A 25,428-nucleotide genomic window follows, 5' to 3' on the forward strand; every position below is an offset into this window, starting at 1 on the left:
GACCGTTGCCGGGGAGACAGCGTGAGGCATGCTGGGAAGCCGGGGCGAGGCTGCACAGAGCCGGTCCCCGAGGCGGAAGTGTGCACCGACCCAAATGGGCGGGGAAAGGAGAAGAGGCCCGACCCGCCTGGCTTCACTAACATGACAGCGGCCATTTCGGAGATTACTACCCGGCCTTCCTTAGCGACCTGACGTCTCCTGGCCCGGGAGCACCTGTTCCCCCGGCGCGGTGTGGCACCACTGGCTTCATGGAACCGAGCTTCCCAGTGACGTCATACGCGGAGGCTTCCGGTTCCCGCTCTTGAGGTTGGACTCTCACGTGCAGGCGTTGCCAGGACTCCCTTGGCTCCTGCAGTCTTTTAGTGGAGGGGCTGGTCCTCTGGGAGGACCGTGCAGGTGGGCTCTGCCGCTGGTCCGGGTAGCGGGTTGTGAGGGCTGGGGTGGCGTGATGTATGAAGCCTGTGTTTGACGACTTACAGCAAACGTTTTGTGCGCCTTTCTCCCATCCAGCCAGCATTTGTTCAACAGCTATTGCAAGGTCCTGTAATTAGTTTAGGATGAGTTGACACGGCCTCCCTCTGTTCGCATGTATTTCACAAGACCCACTTATAAATAAATGACTACTATACTGGATAAGGAAGGGCCAAAACCGGGGTGAATTGAGTTGGGTGCAGAATGCAAAGAGGTGCCCCCGAAGTCTGTAATCCAGATACATATATTTTAATGCAGTGTATTTAAACGTCAAAAATAATGCAAAAGAAATACATGATTGACAAAATCTCATTATTTTAAATAAAGACAGAATCGGTAACCATGGCATGCTGAGCCATATTGGAGCGTGAGGCCAAAGGAAACACTAGTAATACACACCGTATGACTTCAGGTAGCCAGATGGGGAACGATATTCTTGGTACTGAGCCAGATAATGCAAAGATGAGAAGATGAAAAGAGCCTCTGGTTAAGGTGAGACTGGAGAGTTTTAAGTTCTTCCAGGCATGAAGCAGTAATTATCCTTACTCAAAACATTGCCAATTAAGATGGGACCACAAGCCAAGGCCTAAAAGAAATTCCCAGACCCTGATTGTCAGTAAAGAAAAACTGGATCCGTATCATTGACCCTACACACTTTAGTTAACTGAAGCCTTGTGCTCCCTGATTTATTAATTATGAGATCGAGGAGGGTATCATTTTTATAGCTTAAGACGTTTTACCTTGACCCCACAAAAATATTCTTTGTTGGAAGACGGTGACGGTTATCTATCTCAATATCAAAGTCCACAGTAGTCTCTATTAGTCTGTCGGTAATGGACTTTAATGGATTCTCTTTTAGAGCCCCCGTCTCTATCCATAGGTTAAAGTCCATGACACCATTGCACTTGTGCCTTGTAACATACGGGGAAAGCAAAAGAGAATGAAAATGCACTTAGCTAGCCGGTGGTGCCTGAGCATCTAGGTAAGAATTGAGATGCTGATACCTAATATATTGGTTAAAGAGCTGTTCGTGACATTTGCTGTTGGTTTGTGGTGCTGGGAATGATAACTTGGTCCCCAGTAAAGAGCACCAATTGAAAGTGTGTTCCGTTGTTTTAATTAGGCAGTTCTTCAGTCATCATGGGTATCCGAGGACTAATGAGTTTTGTAGAAGATCATAGTAATGAGTTCTTCACTGATTTGAAGGTGCGGGACACAAAAATTGTCATTGACGGCTATGCTCTCTTCCACCGGCTTTGCTTCAACTCAAACTTGGAACTTCGATATGGAGGGGACTATGACTCTTTTGCAGATGTTGTACAAAAATTCTTTGAATCACTGTTTGCTTGTAATATCTGTCCATATGTTGTGTTAGACGGAGGATGTGACATTTCAGATAAAAAGCTTAAAACTTTAAAGGATCGAGCCAGAGAGAAGATCCAGATGGCTCATTCCCTTTCTGTTGGTGGGGGTGGGTATGTGTGTCCCTTACTCATCCGGGAAGTGTTCATACAGGTTTTAATCAAGCTACAGGTGTGTTTTGTCCAGTGCTTTTCAGAAGCAGATCGGGACATTATGACACTGGCTAATCATTGGAATTGCCCTGTGTTATCGTCGGATAGTGACTTTTGCATTTTTGACCTAAAAACTGGGTTTTGCCCACTGAATAGCTTTCAGTGGAGAAATGTGAGCACTATCAAAGGCACACAAGACTGCTATATCCCTGCCAAATGCTTTTCCATTGACGCACTCTGCCGTCACTTCAGCAATATGAATAAAGCTCTCTTACCTCTCTTTGCGGTGCTGTGTGGAAATGATCATATCAATCTACCCATCATGGACACATTCTTAAGTAAAGTCCGTCTGCCTCTTGGAGCTACCAGTTCAAAGGGGAGGAGACACCACCGAGTTTTGGGACTTCTGAATTGGTTATCTCATTTTGCCAACCCTACCGAAGCACTAGATAACGTTCTGAAATATCTCCCAAAAAAGGATCGAGAAAATGTGAAGGAAATTCTCTGCTGTTCCATGGAAGAATACCAGCAATCCCAGGTGAAGTTGCAGGACTTCTTCCAGTATGGTACTTATGCCTGTCCTGCCGCCTTGAATCTGGATTTACCAGAATGGGTATTAGTGGCATTGGCCAAAGGCCAGCTATCTCCTTTCATCAGCGACGCTTTGGTGCTTAGACGGACCATTCTGCACACACAGGTGGAAAATATGCAGCAACCAAATGCCCACAGAATATCTCTGCCCATCCGTCAAATCATCTATGGGCTTCTTTTGAATGCTTCCCCACATCTGGAAAATGTGTCCTGGAATGCGTTGCCTTCTCAGCCTCCAGCTTTCAGCGAAGTGGAAAGGATTAATAAAAATATCAAGACATCAATTGTTAATGCAGTAGAACTGCCCAAGGATTATTCTGACTTAAGCAAATTGACTGAGGTAAGCGTTTGTAACACTAATGTCATTTTTGTAAAGTACTTCATGGGTTAAAACGTGCTTTCATGTATATTATCTCTCGTAATGTAACCAAATGAGGTTGGTTGCTACTCCCCCCGCCCGGTTCGGTTCGTAGCTGAGAAAGCTAGGACTCAAAATAGGTGAGTGTGTGATACCTCAGCCAGAGAGGTGCAGTGCTAGGACCCAATCGTAGGTCTTTTAGCTCCCGATCTGCCATTTCCACTCTACTTCAGTAGACTGTGTTATCTGTGCAGTTATTACTACTACTCTGTTGACACTAGCTATTCATAAATTGGGGGTGTGTGCCTTTAAAAAAAAAAAAGGCAAAGGAAAAAATTCTGAGCTACAATAACAGTGTGCGTTGGTAGGCATTTGTCATAGGCGTAGCTGATATCTTAGACTGCATCAGATTTCAACTAATAAGATTAATATGCTTGGGTCTTAATTTTTCATTTTTATCTATGAGGACCTGTTTTTTTAGGCATTAGGTTTATGGCCTCATGATGATTACTTTGATATTGAAAACATGATTCTTTGCCTAATTCAGTGTTGTTTAAACCTGAGTAACACTCAGACCAACCCCCTTTTGAAGGTAAAAAAAAAAAATTATGGATCCAAGCGTTTATTTTTTTGTTTACATAAATATATTGAAAATTGCAAATATATATGGAACTGCTTAGACTAACACAATTAAATGTACAGATTAAATGCAGATAAATTTATAATATTAATTGCAGGGCCTATTTGGAGTTTTTTCTTTTGTTTTCATTTGTTTGTTTTTTGAGAGAGAGAGCGCGAGCAGAAAGAGGGGCAGAGGGAGAGAGAGAATTCCAAGCAGGCTCCATGTTCAATGCAGAGCCTGACATGGGGCTCGATCCCATGATCCTGGGGTCATTGACCTGAGCTGAAATCAAAAGTTGGGCGCTCAACTGACTGAACCATTCAGGCACCCCTATTCGGAGTTTTCTTAAATCCAACTAATATTCCGATTCATGAGACTGTCACAGACCACTCCTGGTACCAGTCTACTCAAGGATACAGGATAGCAACCATTGCTTCCCAGCAGGTTTGAATGAAGCTTTTCTTTCCTGTGAGAGTTTTTTGGAACAGTCTACACCACTGGTTCTCCACTGGGGTGATTTTGTCCCCTTACCCTGCCCCCCCTTCCCCGGGGGGCATTTGGCAATGTCTGGAGACACTTTTGATTATCACTTCCTAGGTGGTTGGAGGGGGGGAGGGTGTTGCTACTGGCCTCTAGTGGGAGAGGCCAAGAATGCTGCTAAACATCTTAAAATGCACAGGACAGCTGCCCACAACAAGGAATTATCCAGCCCAAAATGTCAGTAATGCCAATCCCTGGCCTACGGTGCTGAACAGAGAATAACCTCTCTAGTCTCCCCATTAGTACCAGCTCAGGCAGGAGGAAATGACATCCATATTAGCTGGGTACCAGAGCCTCCTTGGCAATGGGGAATGACTACTAAGGGGAACAGGGTTTCTTTTTGGGGTGCCAAAATGTCCTGGAATTAGTGATGGTTGCACAAGCTTATAAATATACTAAAATCACCTTGAAAGGGTGAATGTTACAATATGTGAATTGTATCTCACTTAAAGAAAGAAAAAGTCTCACTGGCCTCCTTCCCCACTCCTTTCTTCTAACAATTCCATAAACATAGTTTCCGAGCTATGCCCCTCAAGGGCTGTGCCTAATTATAAGTCACTGCACTCAGGGAAGCCCCATGATACGATGTCCCCATCTGGTGTTTATGGTTCATTTACAGTTCAAATCTACATGCAGTTTTACAAGAGTCCTTTTTACCATGCTAAGTAACACAGCTAACTTTATCACATTTCTAGGGTTTCAGAACTAGAAAGTTGAGCATAAGTCAAATTCCAAACAGAAGGGATTTGTTAAAACTTTACCCACAGCAATAAAATTGAAATTAGCAGAATTCTAAAGGGTGACGTTTTGTTGCAATTACATTTCTCCTCACAACATAAATGGTGCTGTGGAGAGTTTTTCTAAAACTTTTTATGGCTCTATTGAAAAACGATGTACAGTGAAGGGCCCATGTTTAAAGTGTGCACTTTGATGAGTTTGATGTATGTTTACGTCTGTGAATCCATCCTTGCAATTAAAATAATGAACGTATGCATCACTCTGAAAAGTCTTCCTCCCTGAGTATGAACACACAGCGAAGTACACAGATGAGTGTACAGCTTGATGAATTGTCACCAACTTGACACTTCCATGTAAAGAATGTCCAGATGAAGACTCATTATTAGCATCCCAGCAGCTTTCCCATTAGGGTCCATTTCCAGTACCCCCTCTCCCACCCCCTGTAATCACTATCCGGACCTGTAATAACACTGAATAGTTTTAACTGTTTTTATATTTTTATAGATATGGAATCCTATAATGTGAATCCTTTCATCTAGCTTCTTTTATTCAAAGTTCGTGAGGTTTAGGGGCACCTGGGTGGCTCGTCGGTTAAGCGTCCGACTTCGGCTCAGGTCATGATCTCACGGTCCGTGAGTTCGAGCCCCGCATCAGGCTCTGTGCTGACAGCTCATAGCCTGGAGCCTGTTTCAGATTCTGTGTCTCCCTCTCTCTCTGCTCCTCTCCTGTTCATGCTCTGTCTCTCTCTGTCTCAAAAATAAATAAACGTTAAAAAAATTAAAAAAAAAAAAAAAAAGTTCGTGAGGTTTAGATCACTGTGAGTAGCTGCAGATCACTTATTTCTCACTGCCGTATGTTACCACATTGTGGGAATTTACCACAATTGATCTTTCCATGTTGCAGGTGATGGGCATTTGGGTAGTTTGCAGTTTGGGCAATTATGAATAGTGCTATGAACATGCTAGTGCACATCATTTCTTGAAAATATGGATACTCTATCTGTTGCAGATACTACTAAGAGTGGAATTGCTAGGTCGTGGGATATGCATGTTTAGTTTGCAAGATATGTTGCCAAATGGTCTTGCAAGGTGGTTTAACCATTTAGTATTCCCACCAGCAGCTTATGAAAGTTCCTCTTACTTTACACCCTTGCTGACACCTGGTATTTTTTATCCTTAAAAAAAAATTTTTTTTTTTAGCTATTCTGATGGTTGGATAGTGGCATCATTTTAACCAATTTGGTGGGTGTTAATTTGTATTTCTCTGATGACTTATGTGAGCACCTTTTATGTATCCATTGGACACATGGATACTCTGTTATAGAAGTTTCTGTTCAAGGTCTTTTGCCCATTTTTCTGTTGGCTTTTTGCTTATTTCTATATATGTGTCCTTTGTCAAATAATATGTATTGTGAGCAGACTCTTGCATAGTGTAGGTTGTCTTTTCACTGGAGTATGTTTTGATGAACAGAATCTTAATAGAGTCCAATTTAAATTTTTATTATTTATAGTTATCACTTCTAAAACCTACTTAAAAAATTATTACCTACTCCAAGGTCATGACAGTTTTTTTGTCTTTCATATTTAGATCTACAGTCTATCTACAATTGATTTTTTTGTATATGGTGCAACATAGGATCAAGGCACTTTTTCCCTCATATGAAAGAAAATCCAGCTGAGTCAATGAGTGTAACATGCTGATTATACTCTTTGCTAAGTGGAGATGACAAGTGTTCTCATCACTTACCTGTATTCAAAGTAGGGTGAAATTCTGGTTCACTTTCTTTGTGGTTGTATCTTTCAGCTTTTCCTAGGCATAAACTAATCAATCCTGTACTTAGTGTTGCTAGCTCTAATTAGCCCATGATAATTCTTTTTTCTTATTTATTTTTGAGAGCAGGAGAGAGGCAGAGATAGAGGGACAGTGAGAGAATCCCAAGCAGGCTCTACACTGTCAACACAGAGCCTGACGCAGGTCTCAAATTCACTAACCATGAGATCATGCCTGAGCTGAAATCAAGAGTTGTACCACTCAACCAACTAAACCAGTCAGGCACCCCAATTCTTTTTTTTTTTTTTTCTTTGAGAGAGAGAGAGAGAGAGAGGATATGAGTGGGGGAGGGGCAGAGAGAGAGAGAAAGAGGGAGAGAATCCGAAGCAGGCTGCGTGCCGTCAGCCTGGACCCCAACGTGGAGCTTAAAGCACGAACCATGAGATCACGACCTGAGCCGAAATCAACAGTCAGACGCTAAACCGACTGAGCCACCCAGGCGCCTATTATAGCCCAGGATAATTCGAAATGGTATCAAGTACAAATGTGATTCCAAAGACAAATGCAGGTATAAGAAAAATCTTGTGATAGTTTTCTAGTCATTTTGTTTTTCTTAACATGAGGCAGTAATAATACTTTATCTGCTTTGTGCCAACGGTTGTAATAGCAACTTTATACTTATTTCTCACAGTAACCACATAGGATAGGGTTTTCATTTGGTTATTAGCTGCAGTGGATAGAGATCCATTCAAGTTAACCAATGAGAGGCTAATTATAAGCAGAGATGCAAGTGGGTCTTTCTTTGGGAGTAAGCGCCACGACCAGCCTCTCTCTGGGTGTCTCTGCTTCTCTGTGGGATCTTCTTCTACCGGCTTGTGCTTTCCTTCCCCTCTGGGGTAAGGGGAAGTTGTCACTGGGCTAAAACCTAACCAAATTTAAGGGCTGTAAGCAGAGTCATTCCTCTTTTGGAAGGGGCTAAGAACTGGTGGGTTCCATGAAACATCTTGTGTAATTCATTGTAATGCCCATTTACAGATAATCAGACTGACGGTAGAAAAGCTCAGAAACTTGCCCGTTGAATGCTGTACAGTTAATGAGAGACAGAACATTTCTAAAGTCGAAGCCCAAACCCTACTTTGTTCATAAAAATTGTAATTTGTAATTGAATTGTAGACAATTCAATAATTTAAGCATTATATGTCAGAAAAGAATTCATGTATTTTCTTAGCTTTACTTGGTGTATTTTCCTACCAGTTGAGATCATGTTTTAAGTACTTGTTATTTCCTGTAAGAGTGATTGCTTAGACTGTAAAGCATCTTGCATATTTCTAATTTTAAAAAGTTTATCACAGTATCGGGGTGATACTGTCGTTCAGTCAGTTAAGCGTCCAACTCTGAGTCCGCTCAGATCATGATCACAAGGCTTTGTGGGTTTGAGCCCCATGTTGGGCTCTGTGCCAACAGCACGGAGCCTGCTTAAGATTCTGTCTCCCCCTCACTGTCTCTGCCTACCCGCCCCCCCCACACACTCATGCTCTCAAAAAAAAAAAGTTTTATCACAGTATCAGAAGTTTAAAATGAGTTTTTATAAATTATATTTAATGCTTTCATGCATCGATGGTTAAACTATTTTATCAATTATGATGTTTTGTTTCAGGTTGCCATGTCCGTTCCCAGCTGTCAACACACTGATTTGACTACAAACTAGGTTTTAGGTACTGAGAAATGTGTCTCATCCTTACATAAAGTTAAGAAAGAAATCCTTTTCTGGCTGCATGCAGACACTAGGAACACCAGTTTTTTCTTTCTTAAAGTTTGATGGTAAAGTCCTCCTGAAGGTGCCCTGTTAATAGTACAAATTTCCTTATTTGTTTAAGTGTGTGACCTAGAATGTCCTTATGGTTCTTAAGATTCATTAAGGTAAAGTTATTTCAGGAAGCCCAAACCCCTCATAGCTGTTAACTCCCTTTTATTTGAAGTGTACTATAACGCATGGAGTAGAAGTGAGTGGGGTGTGTTAGTGCAAGCACAATGCAGGTAGTCCTTAAATATTCCCATCTCCCTTGAATATACCTCTCACCTACAAGCAGCCACCCTGGAACAATCCCTGTGTAGGAAAACAAAAAAAAACAAAATAAAACATTCAACTGGGTAGGGACATGAGACAAGACCCAAACAAATAGAAGGCTGTATGATATGCCACAGAGCGTGCATATAATCTAAGTTTGCCTTCCAGAGGTGATCAGAAATGGCATCGTGAAGAAGGTAGGGCCTCCGTAGTCACTGGCAGTTAAGAATAGGGTTGAGTTGGGGCGCCTGGGTGGCGCAGTCGGTTAAGCGTCCGACTTCAGCCAGGTCACGATCTCGCGGTCCGTGAGTTCGAGCCCCGCGTCAGGCTCTGGGCTGATGGCTCAGAGCCTGGAGCCTGATTCCGATTCTGTGTCTCCCTCTCTCTCTGCCCCTCCCCCGTTCATGCTCTGTCTCTCTCTGTCCCAAAAATAAATAAAAAAAAAAATAACCGTTGAAAAAAAAGAATAGGGTTGAGTATAGATCTTTGTCTCTCAACGCAGAATAGTTAAAATGCAGATTCCTTGGTTGGTCTCAAATTTACTGAATCAAAATTCAGGGTGTGGGACCTGAGGACTGAAATTTTTAAGCTTCCCAAGTGACATGCACTGAAGATGTTCACCAGCCTACATGGAGGGTGGAGTGACATGAGCAAGGGCCGTGTAGTGGGAGTACACAATATATCCATTCAACCATATTTATTAAGCACCCAGTGTTTTAAATGCTTTGAGTGTGGCTAATTTCTTTCTTTCCACAGGAAGGTAAGAAACTGACAGAGCAATTCATCTGCACTAAAGTCTCTTTATACTTGGGGGGTGGGCAGGGCGGGGAGACATTCCGCAAAGTAACTTGCGGGATGTTCGGTATGTATTTTCAGCTCTCCTTGGCCAAAAGGCAGATACTTCTGTTAGAAACCCTGAAGGTGAAACAGACCATCCTGGAGCCAATCCCTTCTTCACTGAAGTTGCTCGTTTCAGTCAGCTGCTACTGGTTGCAGCACACAGAGGCCAAGGCAAAGCTACATCACCTGCAGGCCTTACTGCTAGGGATGCTGATGGGGCCCTTGCATGTCATAATCAACAGCCCTGGTAGGTATCTGGAAATTCCAGGAGTAAAGTTTTGCACATTGCTTGCATATAATTGCAAGTTTAAAGAAACAAACAAAAATATTCTTCGTTGTTTACTCCCATCGGTTGTATTCAGAACTTAGGGGTGGAGCCACCAAAATATCATTCATTCACTGGCAGATGTTTTTGAGCACCTCTGTGTGCCAGGCTCAGTGCTGGAGTGCTTGACTCCAAGGGCACAGCAGTGAAGGTATGCTGCTACTGCCTCGTCCCACGCGAAGTGTGCATGTGTAACGTGCCAGTTACATTCTGGACTCCATGTACCCTATCCCTATTCCCGAGCATCAATACAGTGGCAAGATCATCACTAGAAATTTATGTAAAATTGTCCATCGGTAAAGCTTCTGAATTCCTACAGCCACAGGAAATATTCGTGCTTGTGCTGTTGTTTTACTTTTTCTCCACTGTAAGCTTCAATTAGTGTGTTAGTGATGACAGAAATAGTAACTTTTTTTTCTGTTAGAGAAATACCCTTTAAGGTAGTTTCAGCTGCATGTAAGTATCAGGTGAAATAAATGCTGATGTCTTGGAGCACTTCAATTCTTTAATAGAATTATTCCCTTTAAAAGATTATGAATGCTGTAACTCCTTATCTAAACACATATAACAATCACCACACCCAGAACAGTGCTGATATCTAATCTAATGGCCACTAGCCACGTGGGGCTCTTTAAATGAAAACTTCAGCTTCTTGACTTGGCCACATTTGAAGTGCTCAGTAGCCACATATGGCTAGAGGCTACTGAATTGGACAGCAGAGACACAAAACACTTCCGTCATTGCTGAGAGTTCTGTTGGACAGTGCTACACTGGAGTTTACTTTTTAAAACACATTAAAGGAAAGAGTGAACTGGTACAGACTCCAGGACACCCCAAGTGTGAGAATAGTTGTCAGAAGCGACTCTTCTTCTAAGAGCCAAATGAATGAGTTAACGCCACTAGTGAAAACACAACTTTAGGGTATTTCCACCCATTGAATAGTAACTGTAGTTTAAGAACATTCTCAGAGCACAAGCCTGTTAACTTTTTACCTGAGTCCAACAGAAGGGGCACGTCAAGGGTCTGTTTCTTTTCTTTTAGGAATTGTGGACCCTGCACCCAGGCAGGCTCAGTGCCTTGCTGCTCGCTAATGGGTAAAAGGTGGGCCTCCTTTTTATTACTTTCAAGTTGGTCCAATATCATTTTGCGCGCCCCTACTCAAACCTGCAGGAGCTTACAGCTGAACGCAAACAGCACTCCTCATTGCCTAGGCTTGTTGCTTCTTGCCTCTTAACCTCCGCTATGTGAAGTAGATGATTTGCCATATTCTCGAGTCAGTCATGCTTCTGTTTTCCTCCCATAAAGCAGAGGTGCTTTGAACCTGTGTGCTTTGAACACAGGCTGTGTAAGTGCACTATAGCAAGGGGCGGGTCTCCATGGAAGGAAACTTAGTGAACGAGAACAGTGAAGAGAAGGATATTTAATAGTAATTTGTATTTTTCAGAGAGACAGAATTTGGGTTTGGAGAGTTCAGAAGCAGATGTATTTTAAGTCAGAGATACTATTTTAAGGAAAAAAATAATTTAGGGTTGAATGAAGTTAGGTTGTCATTAAAAAGGCATTTCAGTATAAATATTTCAATGTATACAGCAAGGCTTTTACATTGACGTTAAAATAGTAAAGAGCCAGAAGAGAAAAGCATTTTGGTTATTTAAACTAATTTTTTTCTTTATGGAATTCAAAGTTTTATAGAGAGAGAAAATTACAAGCTATACAGTGTTTTTGGAAATACTGCCCTCGGGTTGTTTCTTTGTCTAGATAAGGAAGATCTGCGGGAGGATGGTGCTAGGATGTTGTATGAAGAGTTCCAGAGAGTGAAGGAGCAGACACGGCCGGGCACGAGACTGGACTTAGACACAGCTCACATCTTCTGTCAGTGGCAGTGCTGTCTGCAGATGGGGATGTATCTCAATCAGCTGCTGTCCGCTCCTCTCCCGGAACCAGACCTAACTCGGTAAGCACCACGGGAAACTAGTTCAGATGGCTGCACACAGAAGTAAATACTTTTATTTATACTTAAAGCAAATAAATTTCTAAAAATTAATCTTAGTATAATTGGTCTTGGATCGCTATTATAGCTGAAGAGCTGGAAACATATAAATTTTTGTCGATATTCCCAAAGAAAATTGCCATGATTAGATCAAAGATTAAAAAGCCAGTCCCTTAAAGTAAAAAAAGAGGCAGTTGTTGGTAGGATAAACTCTTTCCTTCATTTCTCTCAGCCCTTTGATCAAGTATCACTTTATAAAGCCTCTTTCTGATTATCCTCCTGGAATATTACTCTCTACTTCCAGTCACTGTAGTCCTATTACTCTTTTGGATTTTTGTAATTGCATTTCTTAACACGTGGCATACTGTTCATATACTTGTTCAAATATTTATTAAATGCCTACTCTGTGGTAGGGTGTAGTGAACAAAATATTTCTTTTTAATCTCTGCCGTCACGGAGCTTTTATTCTAGTAAGATGACTCCTAGACACTTAAGTGGACTTTATTTAGGGTTTTTATTTTGCCAGGTGAGTATGAAGAAGGGAGAGGCAGCCTGTATGCCAGGAAGGGATTATCATGTTTGAGTATGGAGTTTAAGCTGGTAAGAAAGAAAGGATAGCAGTAGGGTGTGGGTACTACATTCAGTGGATTGGACATCCAGGAGATCCCAGAGGGAGGGAGAGAGGAAGAATAAAGGGGAGATTGTTAGCAAATGGAGTGGAGATTGGAGATACACTTTGTCTCTCTCCACTTGAATGGAAGCTCTGTGAGGAAGGCACTTAGCTATTTACTTTTGTAGCCCCAGTGCCTAGCATTTAGGAAAAACTCAAATGTTTGTCAAATAAAAGAATGATGTATGTTTGGAGGCATATAAAATCTGCTGGTGTGACTTTTAAGTGTTTTAAGGTATAAAGCTTCCTAGCAGTAAATAGTGTTAATACATCTCTGGACCTGATAATCTGAGTCAACCCTAGAACCTTCTACCCAATAAGATTAACTAGCCTTTGACCTATGGATTCTTTATGCCTTTCCTTTTTATTTATTTATTTTTATTTGTCTTTTTTGTGCCTTTCATTAAATAATTGAGGTCATTCTAGACTGGATCCTCTCTAGCTACCACAAATCCCTTTACGACAAAACAGGGGAAAAAACAAGACCAAACAGTTCTCTTCATAATGATTTCAGCAGGACTGTTTTTGCATCTCAGCTTTACTAAAGCTTTTTAAATGATGGTCTTACACTGATTAAATGATGGTTCTGCATTAGTTGCTAAGGCACCAGTTGATCAAATCTGGCAGTAAGTTATGTATTAAATTTGTGGCTTCCAGTTAACCACATCTTACATTCCTGCAGTAGATTCTCAGTGCAAGTGAATCAGTGAGCTTGCAAACAATGCCACTAAATTTTCTCATATTTCAGCAGACTGCCCATCTGGTTTATCAGACATTTTTAATTCCTTTTCTTTGAAGTGGTAAGAGGCCTGCTCAACTTTCAGCTGGTTGCAGAACCAGCAGGCATCTATCTCATTTGCTGACAAAGAGTTTTTAAATATCACCAGCCAAATTTGTACTAACAACTCAGTTCCTTCCTTCAAGGAACGGGTTTTTAAGTAATTTTAGTACTAATTGTATTGAAGAGCTAAGTGTTTAGCTGCATTTGTTAAAGCCATGTTAACGAGCAAAGTTCTCCACTGAACGTATGCTTTAACAACACTCTTTTCCTCTCCCTTGAGACAGACTGTACAGTGGAAGCCTGGTACACGGACTGTGCCGACAACTGCTAACATCGACTTCTGTAGAAAGTCTCCTGAGCGTGTGCCCTGAGGCGAAGCAACTTTATGAACATCTGTTCAATGCCACAAGGTCATATGCCTCTGCCGAATTATTCCTACCAAAGGGTAAATCAAATTCAAAAAAAAAAAGGCAAAAGAAACACGGTACCAGCTGGTCAAAGAACAGAGTGGGAACCACCTCAGACACTAAATGCTGGTACGAGGGAAGCAATCGGTTTGGGCTACTAACGGTTGAAAACTTGGAAGAACATATTGAGCTCTCAGAGCTTGAATAAACTCGGTCTGCAACAAGATGTACAATTTTTTCTTTTTTTTTTAAAGTAGGCTGCACACCTAATGTGGGGCTTGAACTCACAACCCTGGGATCAAGAGTCCCAGATGCTCTACTGACTGAGCCAGCCAGGCACCCCCAGATGTGTAATTCTTAAAACTTTGATTACTTCCCTTCAAATGATTAACTTTTTTCTTTACAACTAATCTGTTAGGGGATAAACACTCTAAGAGGCGATCTTTGAATTTGAGGGTATTTTGTATTCTGTTTTTAATAAATACAATCTGATTTAAGAAACTTCTGTATTTTCTTAAACACACTTGAAAGCATGTTTGTACTTCTCATTCCGTTTTAGGAAGTTAATAAGTCTATAGCCTTTACATTGCAGCAACTCAGCCAGCTATGTTTTCAAAAAGAATATAAGTTCTGCTTCAATTATTTCCCATAAGCAGAAGCTGGGTTATTATCATTTCAAAACATTTTTTTTCCCAAATGTTTCCTCTTCATCCTTTATGCTGAAAGATCTGAGCCTTAGAAGAGAAAAGTTGAGGATGCCAGACAGAAGGTAAACACCTTTAGTACTAGGAAAATGAGACCCATGGCAGGCTTGAGCAATACTTTATATGCTCCAGGTTTTAAAGCAGAAGTTGAAATTGTAATGGCTCCAACAAATTAAGAAATAGCATCCTGAGCTCCTAGATCTAGAGGAGAAGGAGGAAACACTATGAAGAAATTAAAATATTAGTGATATATGCAGCAATACCAGAATGTTAGGCCATTTTTTTATACTGCAATTATTAACCTATTAATGGGATATGAAACCAATGAGTCATAACCAGTATTTTTTAAGTGGAAATCATTAGGCATGCATATCATATATTAAATGGTTGTACAAAATGTATTTCTTACTGTGGATTGCAGTCAAAAGACTTTGAAAGGCACCGCTCTGGAACACACTAGAGGCTGCTAAAATTACAACTACCAATAGAATTGGGAAAGTGCTGGCCAGTTCCAAATAAAGAACTTGAAAATAAACAAGCAAGTGGAATCAATCTAATTGGGCAAGATCTAGAGATCTGAAGGTGTATTCCCAACCTTTATTTTATTTCTATGCATACAAATTGTGTTTTTCCTTTCTTCTGTACTGTCTCACTGGGTACATTCCATCAGTAAGAACCCTAAACACAGTTTTAAGCTGCCATGTTGAACAGGCCTACATTCAGTTCCTAACATCTGGCAAACAAGTCTTTCCACTTCCCTAGTGAGAACCATACTCTTAGGGGAGTACGCCTAGCATCAGCCAGTGTTCTATACACACTTTCCAAGTGTTTGCTGGCTTTAGCCATTTATAAAAGACAAAAACACAGTCTTATTTGTTCCTAAAGTTTTCAACCCTAAAGACTGGCTTCTGTTTCAAATAAAGAGTTCTTGAAATAAAACTTTTGTTTATTTTAGGAGGAGTGCATGGGGCTCTGTACTAAGGTGGTTTTTATGTCTCTAAAGAGCTGATTCTTCACAGGATAATCAAAAAAGCAGTCATATGCTCTATTATTGATACATGTTTTTCCAACAACTAGATCTAGGCACATCTAAGTAATTACAAGCATATTAAGTCCTTTGTTGTATCAAAATTCTTTTTCTTGATTCCTGCAGTGGGGGCCAATCTGGAAGTTAGACCAGTATGAATGTCCTATTTCCTGGCTTTATCATCAACCCTGCCTTTGCAAACGACCAACCTTGCATGAAAGACTATTTCTACCTCCACTTTGGCAAATAAATGGTTTGATAGGCACCCAACCAAACAGTGTATAGGCTACAGAGTTTAATTACAAGTCAATTATATCATTCATCTTTTTCTTTCATTAAAAGGAGTTTTTCAAGCAAAGGGGCCCTCCTTCAGTAGACATAAGAAGTCAGGTTCCCTTCTCTAGCCATTATAATCAGGGCCATTTACTTAAAATTATCCACCTAGCCTTCCAGTAAAGGAGTTAAAATCTAATAATGTCCATCGACTCTTACTCTCTGAGAATTAAGGCATTACCCCACCCCATTATATATCTTATCTTGGATGTATGAAATGAGAGGTCATAAGCACTCCACAGGGTATCTGAGGGGTTTACCAAAGAAATACGATATAGAACCTGATCCCCAAAGTCATGCTTGTGCAAGCTGTTTGGTGAGACAACATACAATGAAATAACAAGAACATTTTATGAAGCAATCTATCAACTACAAAATGGCAAAGTGAAACTGAATGTTACGATAAAGAGACAGGAGTCACCAGGATGAGGAGAGGTTAAGTCACAAGATTCTCAGCTTTGGCTTCTGAGCTTGGCTTTAAGAGACAGGGATGTAATTCAGAGGAGATGCAGGGGCAATGGAAACACCTCTGCAGAAGCAGAATGTTATACATTCCACATTCCACTTGGAAAATTTGTTCCCTGTTTTTAATCATGTCTTTAGGTCTTGCTCTTTCTGATTCAATTCTAGCTAATCAAAGCTCACCCGAGGCTTTGGAAATGTAAGTCTTCAGTTACCAGTTTAAGTATGAAAGGAACTCTGGACAGCTTTTTTAAATGAGTAAATCTTAGGAGTAAAGTTGGAAGAAAAACACTATAATATAACCATGTTCTGTGTCTAGTTGTGATAAAATTATACTTCAACTTTATTGGTACAACCCCTTTTTAAGATACCTAGACCTAGAAAGTTTAATGTATGTATCCTGTAAATATAAACCCTAAAGGCATTTCATGATGATTGATCATGACAAAAAATTCAAATTAATTTTAAGATTTAAGTTTGTATTTATAATTCAAATTAATTATAATTTTAGAAGATAAAGACCTTTATAGCTAGAAAGATCTTGGAATTATCTTTTCTTCCTCTGTGCATAAAATAAATGAAGAACTATGCCTCAGTTACCCTATCTATAAAATGGGGATCAGAATACTTTCAAGTGTCACATAAAGATAAAATGACATGTACTTTTAAATTACTAAGCACAGTGCCTGACACTAACAACAGTAGTAAATGATAGCCATTATTGTTACATCCACACAAGAAAACCAACAGCAAAGCAAGGGCTCTGGGCAGGAGTGAGAGAGGGCTGAGCAGAAAGATCACCACCATGAGACCAATGGCTGCCAGAGATAATGGCAGAAATTCTGCAGAGGCAAGGAGGTCACCACTATCAAATATGGTGAGAAGGGCAAGAACGTGAAAACAGCAACTTCAGCAGAGATGTCAGGCTGAAGCCAAACTAAAAAGAGAAGTGCCAAGAGAATGTGAATAAGCAGCCAAGCTCACTCAACCTCAGAAAACAGGGGGGAAAGACCAGAAGGAACAACGATCCCTATGGGTATTTGTGCTCTTCCTGCGCTTTTTTCTTGCTATCAAGGAATTTTCTATATTGCTTTTGAAACCGAATTTGAAATATACTCGGTTTTAAAACTATGTGTAAAGACAGAAAAAAATGAATAGCAGATATGCCTTACCCCATAATCCTAAGGAGGCCAAAGTCAGTTTCCCCCTCTCAGTGAGATTTCCAGACTTCACTGGGTACCACCACTCCCTAGTACATGGTACTTAGCTGGCTGGCACACCATGAACCCAGAGGAGCCCTGGAAAGCAGTCACCTCCAAGACCAAGAGAAGCAATTTCACTTCCCTAAAAGGACAAACTCTGTCCTTTTAGTACCAGACTCCAAATATAGTGACCTTGTATTTTTAGTGAGGTGGACATAGGGTACTTGGTATTTACTGCATGTCTTACATTGATGCATTTCAGTCAAGACAGCTGAAAATGATTCTGCACCTTGTATCTACTTGAAATTAAATACTATTTATTTTATAAAGATTATTAAAAAGATGCCTCCCCACTTTCAGCAACAGCTTTCTGAATAAAACGGTAAGCTGCTTTGGCATTTCTCTCCAGGTCTGAAATATGCTAAAATTCAAGTTCATTCAACTATAAAAATTCTAAGATGAGGACCTCATGCTGAGGAAGAATGTTTTAAAATTCAAAGGCATGACTGCACCAGGCCATGTATCAGTCTGTTAAGAGGGGAAAACAGATGAATGAGGTAATACATGGAAAAGAATTTCTAGCTTGTTTCATAGGATCTAGTTTTCAGAAAGAAAAATCAAACTTCACAGGAATGTGTTATAATACACATGCAATCACTTTTATTCCTACCTAGTCTTGATAACATTTTAGATATCTGGTTAAAATAGATAAATCATTCTCTCAATATTTATATGTGTACATATATGTATACACACATACATATACACATATACATATTTTAACAAATAATTTTCTCATTATGACTTTGGGAGACAGTTGGGAGATTTCTTTGTACAATATAATTCACTGTCGTCAGGATCAGGAAACACCTAGGAATATTTTTGTAAAAAAAAAAAACAAAAAACAAAAAACTGATCAGAATGTATTAATATTGGAATTTTGATAATTTAGAAGACTGAAACATTTGACTGTGAAAAAATTGAGCCAATATGATCTAGCATACAAGATGAGGAAATCTTTTCCACTGTGTTTTTTCATATAATTGGTGCTTTTTGGAGGATGAACTGAGGTGCTGTTTCTTCCAGGAAAACTGCTGTATGTCGATCTGGGCATTACCCTCCCCGTAACTTCTGTCTGATTAACGTGTGTTACACATTATGGGGGGATAAATCAAAGGATGTTGATAGGGAAAACAGAAAGTCTCCTTTCCAGTGTCTCAATGCTTGCTAACATGGATACAGAATAATAAACTATATTCAATGATACGGAGGGGTTATATGTGGATTAATCCACCTTTAGAAGAACTTTCTCTGATGTGGGAGCTTTTTTGAGTGAATACTTACTAACATCACTCTGAAAAAATGGTGTTTATAAATGTATCAATGAGGGGTGCCTGGTGGCTCAGTCGGTTGGGAGTCCGACTTCAGCTCAGGTCATGATCTCGCAGTTGGTGGGTTCGAGCCCCACGTCGGGCTCTGTGCTGACAGCTCAGAGCCTGGAGCCTGCTTCAGTTTCTGTGTCTCGCTCTCTCTCTGCTCCTCCCCTGCTCATGCTCTGTCTCTCTCTGTCTCAAAAATAAATTTAAAAACCTTAAAAAAAATTTTTTTTAATAAAAATAAAAAATAAATGTGTCAATGAGAAATGCTATAAATTATATGGTAAAATTATTACGCTAAAATTGCTATGGTTATACAACATTTTTGTGCCTTCATAAAATACTGGCAGGAACCTCTCTGTTTTCCTATTTCCTATCCAGTTGTGATTCATTTGTGTAGGGTGAGGTGTAGTTGGGAATTAGGGAGCCAGGGGTTCTGTTGTGGATATGTTAAGTTTTAGGCGCTTAAGTGAAAACATCTGCTGGGCAGCTGGATCTATGTCTGAAGCCTACTTTAAAGTCTTTGGGTGTTGAGATTATAAACTATTTTCCTCCTCCTCTATGTAAAAACACCCCCAGTGAATATGTTGTGCTATTTTATGATCAGAGAGAGGCAGTAGTTGATGCCTCTAGGAAGGATGGCATCAAGAGAGCAAGATTCTGGGGGCGCCTGGGTGGCTCAGTCGGTTAAGCATCCGACTTCAGCTCAGGTCATGATCTCACAGTCCATGAGTTCGAGCCTTGCATTAGGCTCTGTGTTGACAGCTCAGAGCCTGGAGCCTGCTTTAGATTCTGTGTCTACCTCTTTCTCTGCCCCTCCCCTGCTCATGCTCTCTCTCTGTCTCAAAAATAAATAAAAACATTAAAAAAAAAAAAAAAAAGAGAGAGCAAGATTCTGATGTTGCCTTATCTTGTCCCAAGAAACTACGGAAAACAAGAGGTAAAAATGGGGGTGGGGTGGGAGCCTTTGTTGTTGAAATCTGAGAATGGTGATGTCCACAAACTAAGTTTCCAATCACAAAGTACTATAGCCCTTCAAGCTATAAGATGTATGAACTGTGTTTTAAAAGACGAACTAAAGAAACTGACCCTATTATAATAACCATAATCTATTTCACAATGTGGTAAGTCTGACCTTTCGGAGGAATCCACTAAGAAATATTATAATTTTACCTTCAAAATATGATAAATACTATGCAAGTATATTTTGGTTTGGAACATTCTGTTCTGAGAAAATGAGAGTGTGCATTTTCCTCTAATACTGCGCTGACAAGGATATTTTGGTTTCTACCATTAATAAAATTCATCTTCCCTAGCAGGATGATATACAAAAGTATACTCAAATTAAGCTTGTTTCTGTGTATGTGTTAGGAAGAAACAACCAATGAGAAGGAAGTCCCCACTTGTGTGTGTGATGAAGAGCACAACTCAGATGGGACAACAGATCAGAACTTTCTACCCAATCATCATAAGAACAAGGAGCCTTGGTGCTGAGGTGGGACTGATTACAGTGGGCACTTCCTCCCTGTTGATGATGATGTTCTGAGAACAGACTAAGACTCTGACTTCCTCCACATAGGAGCCTTGATGGAGACTCAGAGGAGTCAGTAACATCAAATTTGCTATCAAGTTCATCCATCCCAGAGATAATATCCTGTTAGAGGTTAGAAGGTAGAGAAAATTGACGCCACTTCCTTGCTAGTCCAATGAATGCAGTGCATAGGCCTATTTGCCTCTTTTTGAATATCTATATGAATAGGCAGCCTTTTTCTATAAAGGGCCGGAAAGTAAATACTCTAGGTTTAGTGAGCCATATGGTCTCTGTTACAACTACTCACTTCTGTTGTAGCATAAAGCAGTGATAAATAATGCATAAATGAATGTATAAAACTGTGTTCCAATAAAACTTTACTTACAAATCCAACAGCAGACTGATTTAGTTTGTCAACTCCAAACTAAATCAACAGCCCATGTGGGTGACTTAGGCAAAGATTAAAATAAACTGTTTCCCTAATTTGTAACACACTGGCTAATTCATGGGCCATCCAGACCTGCTCCCTATATAAAGATGGTCATAAATTCTAAGGCAATCCTATTATATAACCATATTGATGAATATGAGAAACATGAAAATATATTCAATGATAACTCCCTACAATTGATCTAATAATGCTTAAATATAAAGTCTGTCATGCTTTCCTATCAAGCAAACATTTTTTACAATCATCTATTTGGTTGGGGTCTGTATAAATAGCTCCAAAGATAGTATTTTGGCAGACTCATAAGTTGTTTCATATTGTGCTTTTAAAATGCAGACTTGATGAAAAAGAACAAATGGTCAAGGCATTACAGTATTTTCTTTATGACCATAAGATGGCACCAAATTGTTACTATTCAACTAACAAGCACTTCGGCATACTTATCATAGGAAGGCCTTAATAGAAAATTGTTTTTTTTTTTTTTTTTTTTTTTTTTAACGTTTTTTATTTATTTTTGGGACAGAGAGAGACAGAGCATGAACGGGGGAGGGGCAGTGAGAGAGGGAGACACAGAATCGGAAACAGGCTCCAGGCTCCGAGCCATCAGCCCAGGGCCCGACGCGGGGCTCGAACTCACGGACCGCGAGATCGTGACCTGGCTGAAGTCGGACGCTCAACCGACTGCGCCACCCAGGCGCCCCTAGAAAATTGTTTTTAATGTAGTTGAGTAGATTAGTATTTTTTAAAATGGCACTGTATTTAAAAAAAAAAAAAAAAAAGCACACTTTGTTTACAGTTAAAAGCTAGAAATACTTGGAACACAAAATGGACCTCCAGGCTCATGCAAAACCACTCAACCAATTTCTGGCACTATGTGCTGTTAAGACTGTGAGATACAGTTTCTACCCAAAGGGTTAGAACAATTCAATTATTGCTGAAGAAATAATGGTGATGGGGCAACCCTGATTTTGATACGAAAGGCAGTTCTGCCAGGTCTAACAGCCATGGGACCAGCACAGAAATGTGGTCCTTTGCCCAGAATATTTGTCAATTTGGCTAGATTCCAACCAAAAGGGAAAGAAACAGCAAGGTCAGGTATGTTCAGTGTTCTGCACATGAAACACTGTCTACCTGGGGCAGCTGTACAAATGCAGGCAGGTACCACACTCGCAAATACTCAGGAGCACTACCAGGTTTAGGTCAGAAAAGAATTTATAAAGAGCAAAACTGATGGCTCAAATCATTTTTTATTTTCCTCCCCAAACTTCACCACTTAAACTTACTTTGAATGAGGAGGAAGATTATATCAAATTTCTGTCTAGATTTATCAATCTAGAGGCTTGGACTTGAATTTTTAATGCTTTCTAAAAAATAAAATCCAACAATTTTATGCCCAATCTTATGGATGGATTTATTCTTAATAGTATTTACAAGAAACTGCCCCCCACCCCCCCACCCCCCCCCACCCCCCCCCCGCCACATATCTTTAGAGTAATCTATAAAGGCCAGGATGGCAGGCTCTTCAGCTGGGCTTTGAAGAACAGGTAGAAATTCTAATTCTCAAAATTGAGGCAGAGGAAAAAGGTTGTTAAGTTGAAGGAATACTGTCCCAAAAGATCAGTAAGTAGATTGTGTTAGAACACTGTGTGAGGCAGGAGGCTAGAAAGATCCAAGGAAGAATTATGACTAAAATGGAAAAGAAAAAACAAAACAAAACACTGTTTTCTATTCTTCCACCACAAATCGTTTGGGGCAAGCAGCTAATATCTAATGTTAATGCAATTCACTTAGTGGGTCTCCACAAACAGCAAACTTCAATCTAAGCTATGCAGTTCTTTGCTGTATATTCTCTCACCTCTTAAGAGAGTGTCTTATACTGCAAATATTAAAAAGACGTGCTCCCAATAATTCAGATGGGTGCCTTCCTGTCAGTAATCTTAATAATAACAGATTCGTTTTGAAAGCTCTGTAACAAAGCTAAAACGTTATCTTTCCTCCAGCACTTTGAATTTATGTTTGCTGAGTCCTACATAATAACTATACTAAAAAAACTATTTTCAAAAGTTTATTCTGTCAAAGCCAAGTTTACATTCATTTATTGCTTTACTTTTAGCAAAAGAATAGATAATGCCTATAACAAGAAATGATTTTCCTACATTATACTTGGTCAGCCATGGCTTTTATTTTTTTAAGTTTTTCTTTTACTTTTTATTTTAGAAAGAGCGGAAGTGGGGTAGAGGAGCAGAGGGAGGGAGGGGGAGAGAGAGAGAAAGGGAGGGAGGGGGAGGGGGAGGGGGAGAGGGAGGGGGAGATGGAGACAGAGAGAATATTAAGCAGGTTCCATGCTCAGCACAGAGTCCGACAAGGGGCTCAATCCTATGACCCTGGAATCATGACCTAAGCCAAAATCTAGAGCTGGACACTCAAATGACTAAGCCAGCCAGGTGCCCTAGTCAGCTGTGGCTTTAAATCATTCTGGGCTAAAACCTCATCTAACATGTCTACTGGGAAATAAGGACAGCAGAAACTTCCATTTCAAATTGACCTGTGTCCCATTAAAGGCTGCTCAGCTTCAGTAATTCTCCCAACAGCTCTACCTTCCAAGCCAGAAAGCACGAAACAGGTATTTTCCACATTTTTCTTTTCTCCCATGTCAATGCTCTCTCTTAGAAGATAGAAATGCCATGCCTTTCTTTCCATACTGACTGCCACAGCTCAATCAGTCCCTCTACCACTTAAGCGTCTACAATTCTCTTCAGCAGTCTCCCTATTTTGTCTTTACAATCCACCCTCTACGCTTCCAAGAGTGTATTACAAGACAAAAATCCAAACTCACATCATACTTCAACTTGCTACCAGTCTAATATGTCTTTACCTTCACCACTAGGCTCCTATCTGTCCAACCCCTTACATTATATACCTCCTGCCTTAAAAGTCCCAAACTCCTTGTAGTTTTCACCTGTTCCTTCCAGCACCACATCCGCCCACCCCAGCCAACACCTCTGTAGAGGCTGTGCACTTGGTTATAATATTCTGCTGCTTCTAGGCTAGAGACTCCTAATTTTTTAAGGTTTGATTCAGATGCTACTAGTTCTAGGAAATTTCTTTGACAACCTCTTCCCATGAAGTTGTTTATCTCCTTTGACTACTGTAACATTTCAGCATTTACCACTGTGCTGAATGTATCTCATATTGGTCTCCAGGGTTAAGACTGAGAACTCCCCAAAGGCAAGATACTACCTCTTATTTCTTTATAAATCTAAACCTGTAACAATATTTGCAGCCTATTATATCTACATTAATATCAAGGACTGGTTAGCCATTATCCATTATCAACAACCAACTCTGAAAACCAAAACCAAAAAATAAGGTTGTCCAACAAGAGTTAATCTTCATGCCAAATTCTAACTGACCTCAAGGAAGCTTAATGATGGGGATAATCTGCTTGTCCAGTCACATACCAGTTAGGATTAATATTTACCCACTCTGTTTTAGTATGCAAATCAGCTGTCTGGACTGCATCTTAGTCTAAAAAGGCATTTCAGGGGCCCCTGGGTGGCTCAGTTGGTTGGGCCAATGACTTCCGCTCAGGTCATGATCTTGCAGTTTATGAGTTCGAGCCCCACATCGCGCTCTGTGCTGACAGCCTGGAGCCTACTTCGGATTCTATGTCTCCCCCTCTCTCTACCCCTACCCTGCTCACGCTCTGTGTCTCTCTGTCTTTCAATAATAAATGTTAAAAAAAAAATAAAAAATAAAAAAATAAAAAATAAATAAAATAAAATAAAAAGGCATTTCAAAGATTTCCAAATGCCAATGTCAAGGGAAACTTCCAGTAAAATGTGTGCTGGGTTCACCTTAATGCATGTGTATTTTTAAAATAAATGTGCAAAGGGACACCTGGGTGGCTCTGTCGGTTAAGCATCTGACTTTGGCTCAGGTCATGATCTCACGGTTCGTGGGTTTGAGCCCCGCACAGGGCTCTGTGCTGACAGCTGGGAGCCTGGAGCCTGCTTCAGATTCTGTGTCTCCCTCTCCCTCTGCCCCTTCCCCCACTCGTGCTCGCTCTCTCTCTCTCTCAAAAATAGACCTTAAAAAATATTTTAAAAAATAAAATAAAATATAATATAATAAAACAAAACAAAACAAATGTGCAAGACCATTACTAACTTTCATGAAATAGCTTGTTAACAGTTATATACCCTGCTAACCATGTCCATGAGCTCTTAAAGGGCAGGGATGCCATCACCTTTTTATTCTTAGCACACTCTGGGTACTAAGTAAAAGTTTACTGAAATGACAATTCATCCATCCAAGTTTTTGCATGAGTCATATGTGGAAGTCAAATGCAAATGAACTGCCCAGTGACAAAGGCAGTAAGTAAGGTAAAGTTAATTAAGGTTCTCAGATACGGTATTTATGGTTTGCCACCAATTCCTTTCACTGAGAAACTATTTGGAGTATGGCCAAGACTCATTTTACTTATGTTCTATATAAAAGAGATCAAAATTTAAAGTGATTTCAGAAAGACTACCAATGTGAAAGATGTACCCTACCTTTTATAACGTGAACAAAATGTGTTTATGCTTTCTGAGTGTGGTTACTATTAAATAAGGCCTGTATCCTGAAGGCAGGGTGGGGGGAGGGGGTTTAGGTTGCC

General features: G+C 40.2%; 2 protein-coding genes across 7 annotated transcripts in view; one reads left to right on the forward strand and one right to left on the reverse strand.

Moving 5' to 3' along the window:
* The first annotated feature begins 96 nt into the window (after positions 1 to 96).
* Positions 97 to 14,186, forward strand: ASTE1 (asteroid structure-specific endonuclease 1). 5 transcript variants are annotated; one of them, XM_060638654.3, is made up of 6 exons: positions 97 to 396; positions 799 to 1,453; positions 1,595 to 2,916; positions 9,549 to 9,759; positions 11,596 to 11,791; positions 13,563 to 14,186. In XM_060638654.3, exons 3-6 carry the CDS (start codon positions 1,612 to 1,614, stop codon positions 13,891 to 13,893), a joined length of 2,043 nt encoding a protein of 680 aa, XP_060494637.1. In that variant the 5' UTR covers positions 97 to 396; positions 799 to 1,453; positions 1,595 to 1,611; the 3' UTR covers positions 13,894 to 14,186. The 5 variants fall into 5 exon arrangements, with proteins under 5 accessions (XP_060494637.1, XP_060494639.1, XP_060494640.1 ...); XM_060638656.3 differs by having other exon boundaries at positions 799 to 963; XM_060638657.3 differs by lacking the exon at positions 799 to 1,453 and having other exon boundaries at positions 97 to 306.
* ATP2C1 (ATPase secretory pathway Ca2+ transporting 1) overlaps positions 11,257 to 25,428 on the reverse strand; it is a 172,686-nt gene continuing 158,514 nt past the window's right edge. For both annotated transcript variants that reach the window (XM_078432345.2, XM_078432344.2), the window contains exon 28: positions 11,257 to 11,821. In XM_078432345.2, the coding sequence (XP_078288471.1) occupies positions 11,750 to 11,821 (72 nt within the window). In that variant the 3' untranslated portion in view covers positions 11,257 to 11,749. The remainder of the gene's footprint in view (positions 11,822 to 25,428) is intronic.

The sequence above is a fragment of the Panthera onca genome, chromosome C2 (genome assembly GCF_046562875.1).
Source record: "Panthera onca isolate mPanOnc1 chromosome C2, mPanOnc1 haplotype 2, whole genome shotgun sequence".
NCBI classification, from domain to species: Eukaryota; Metazoa; Chordata; class Mammalia; order Carnivora; family Felidae; genus Panthera; species Panthera onca.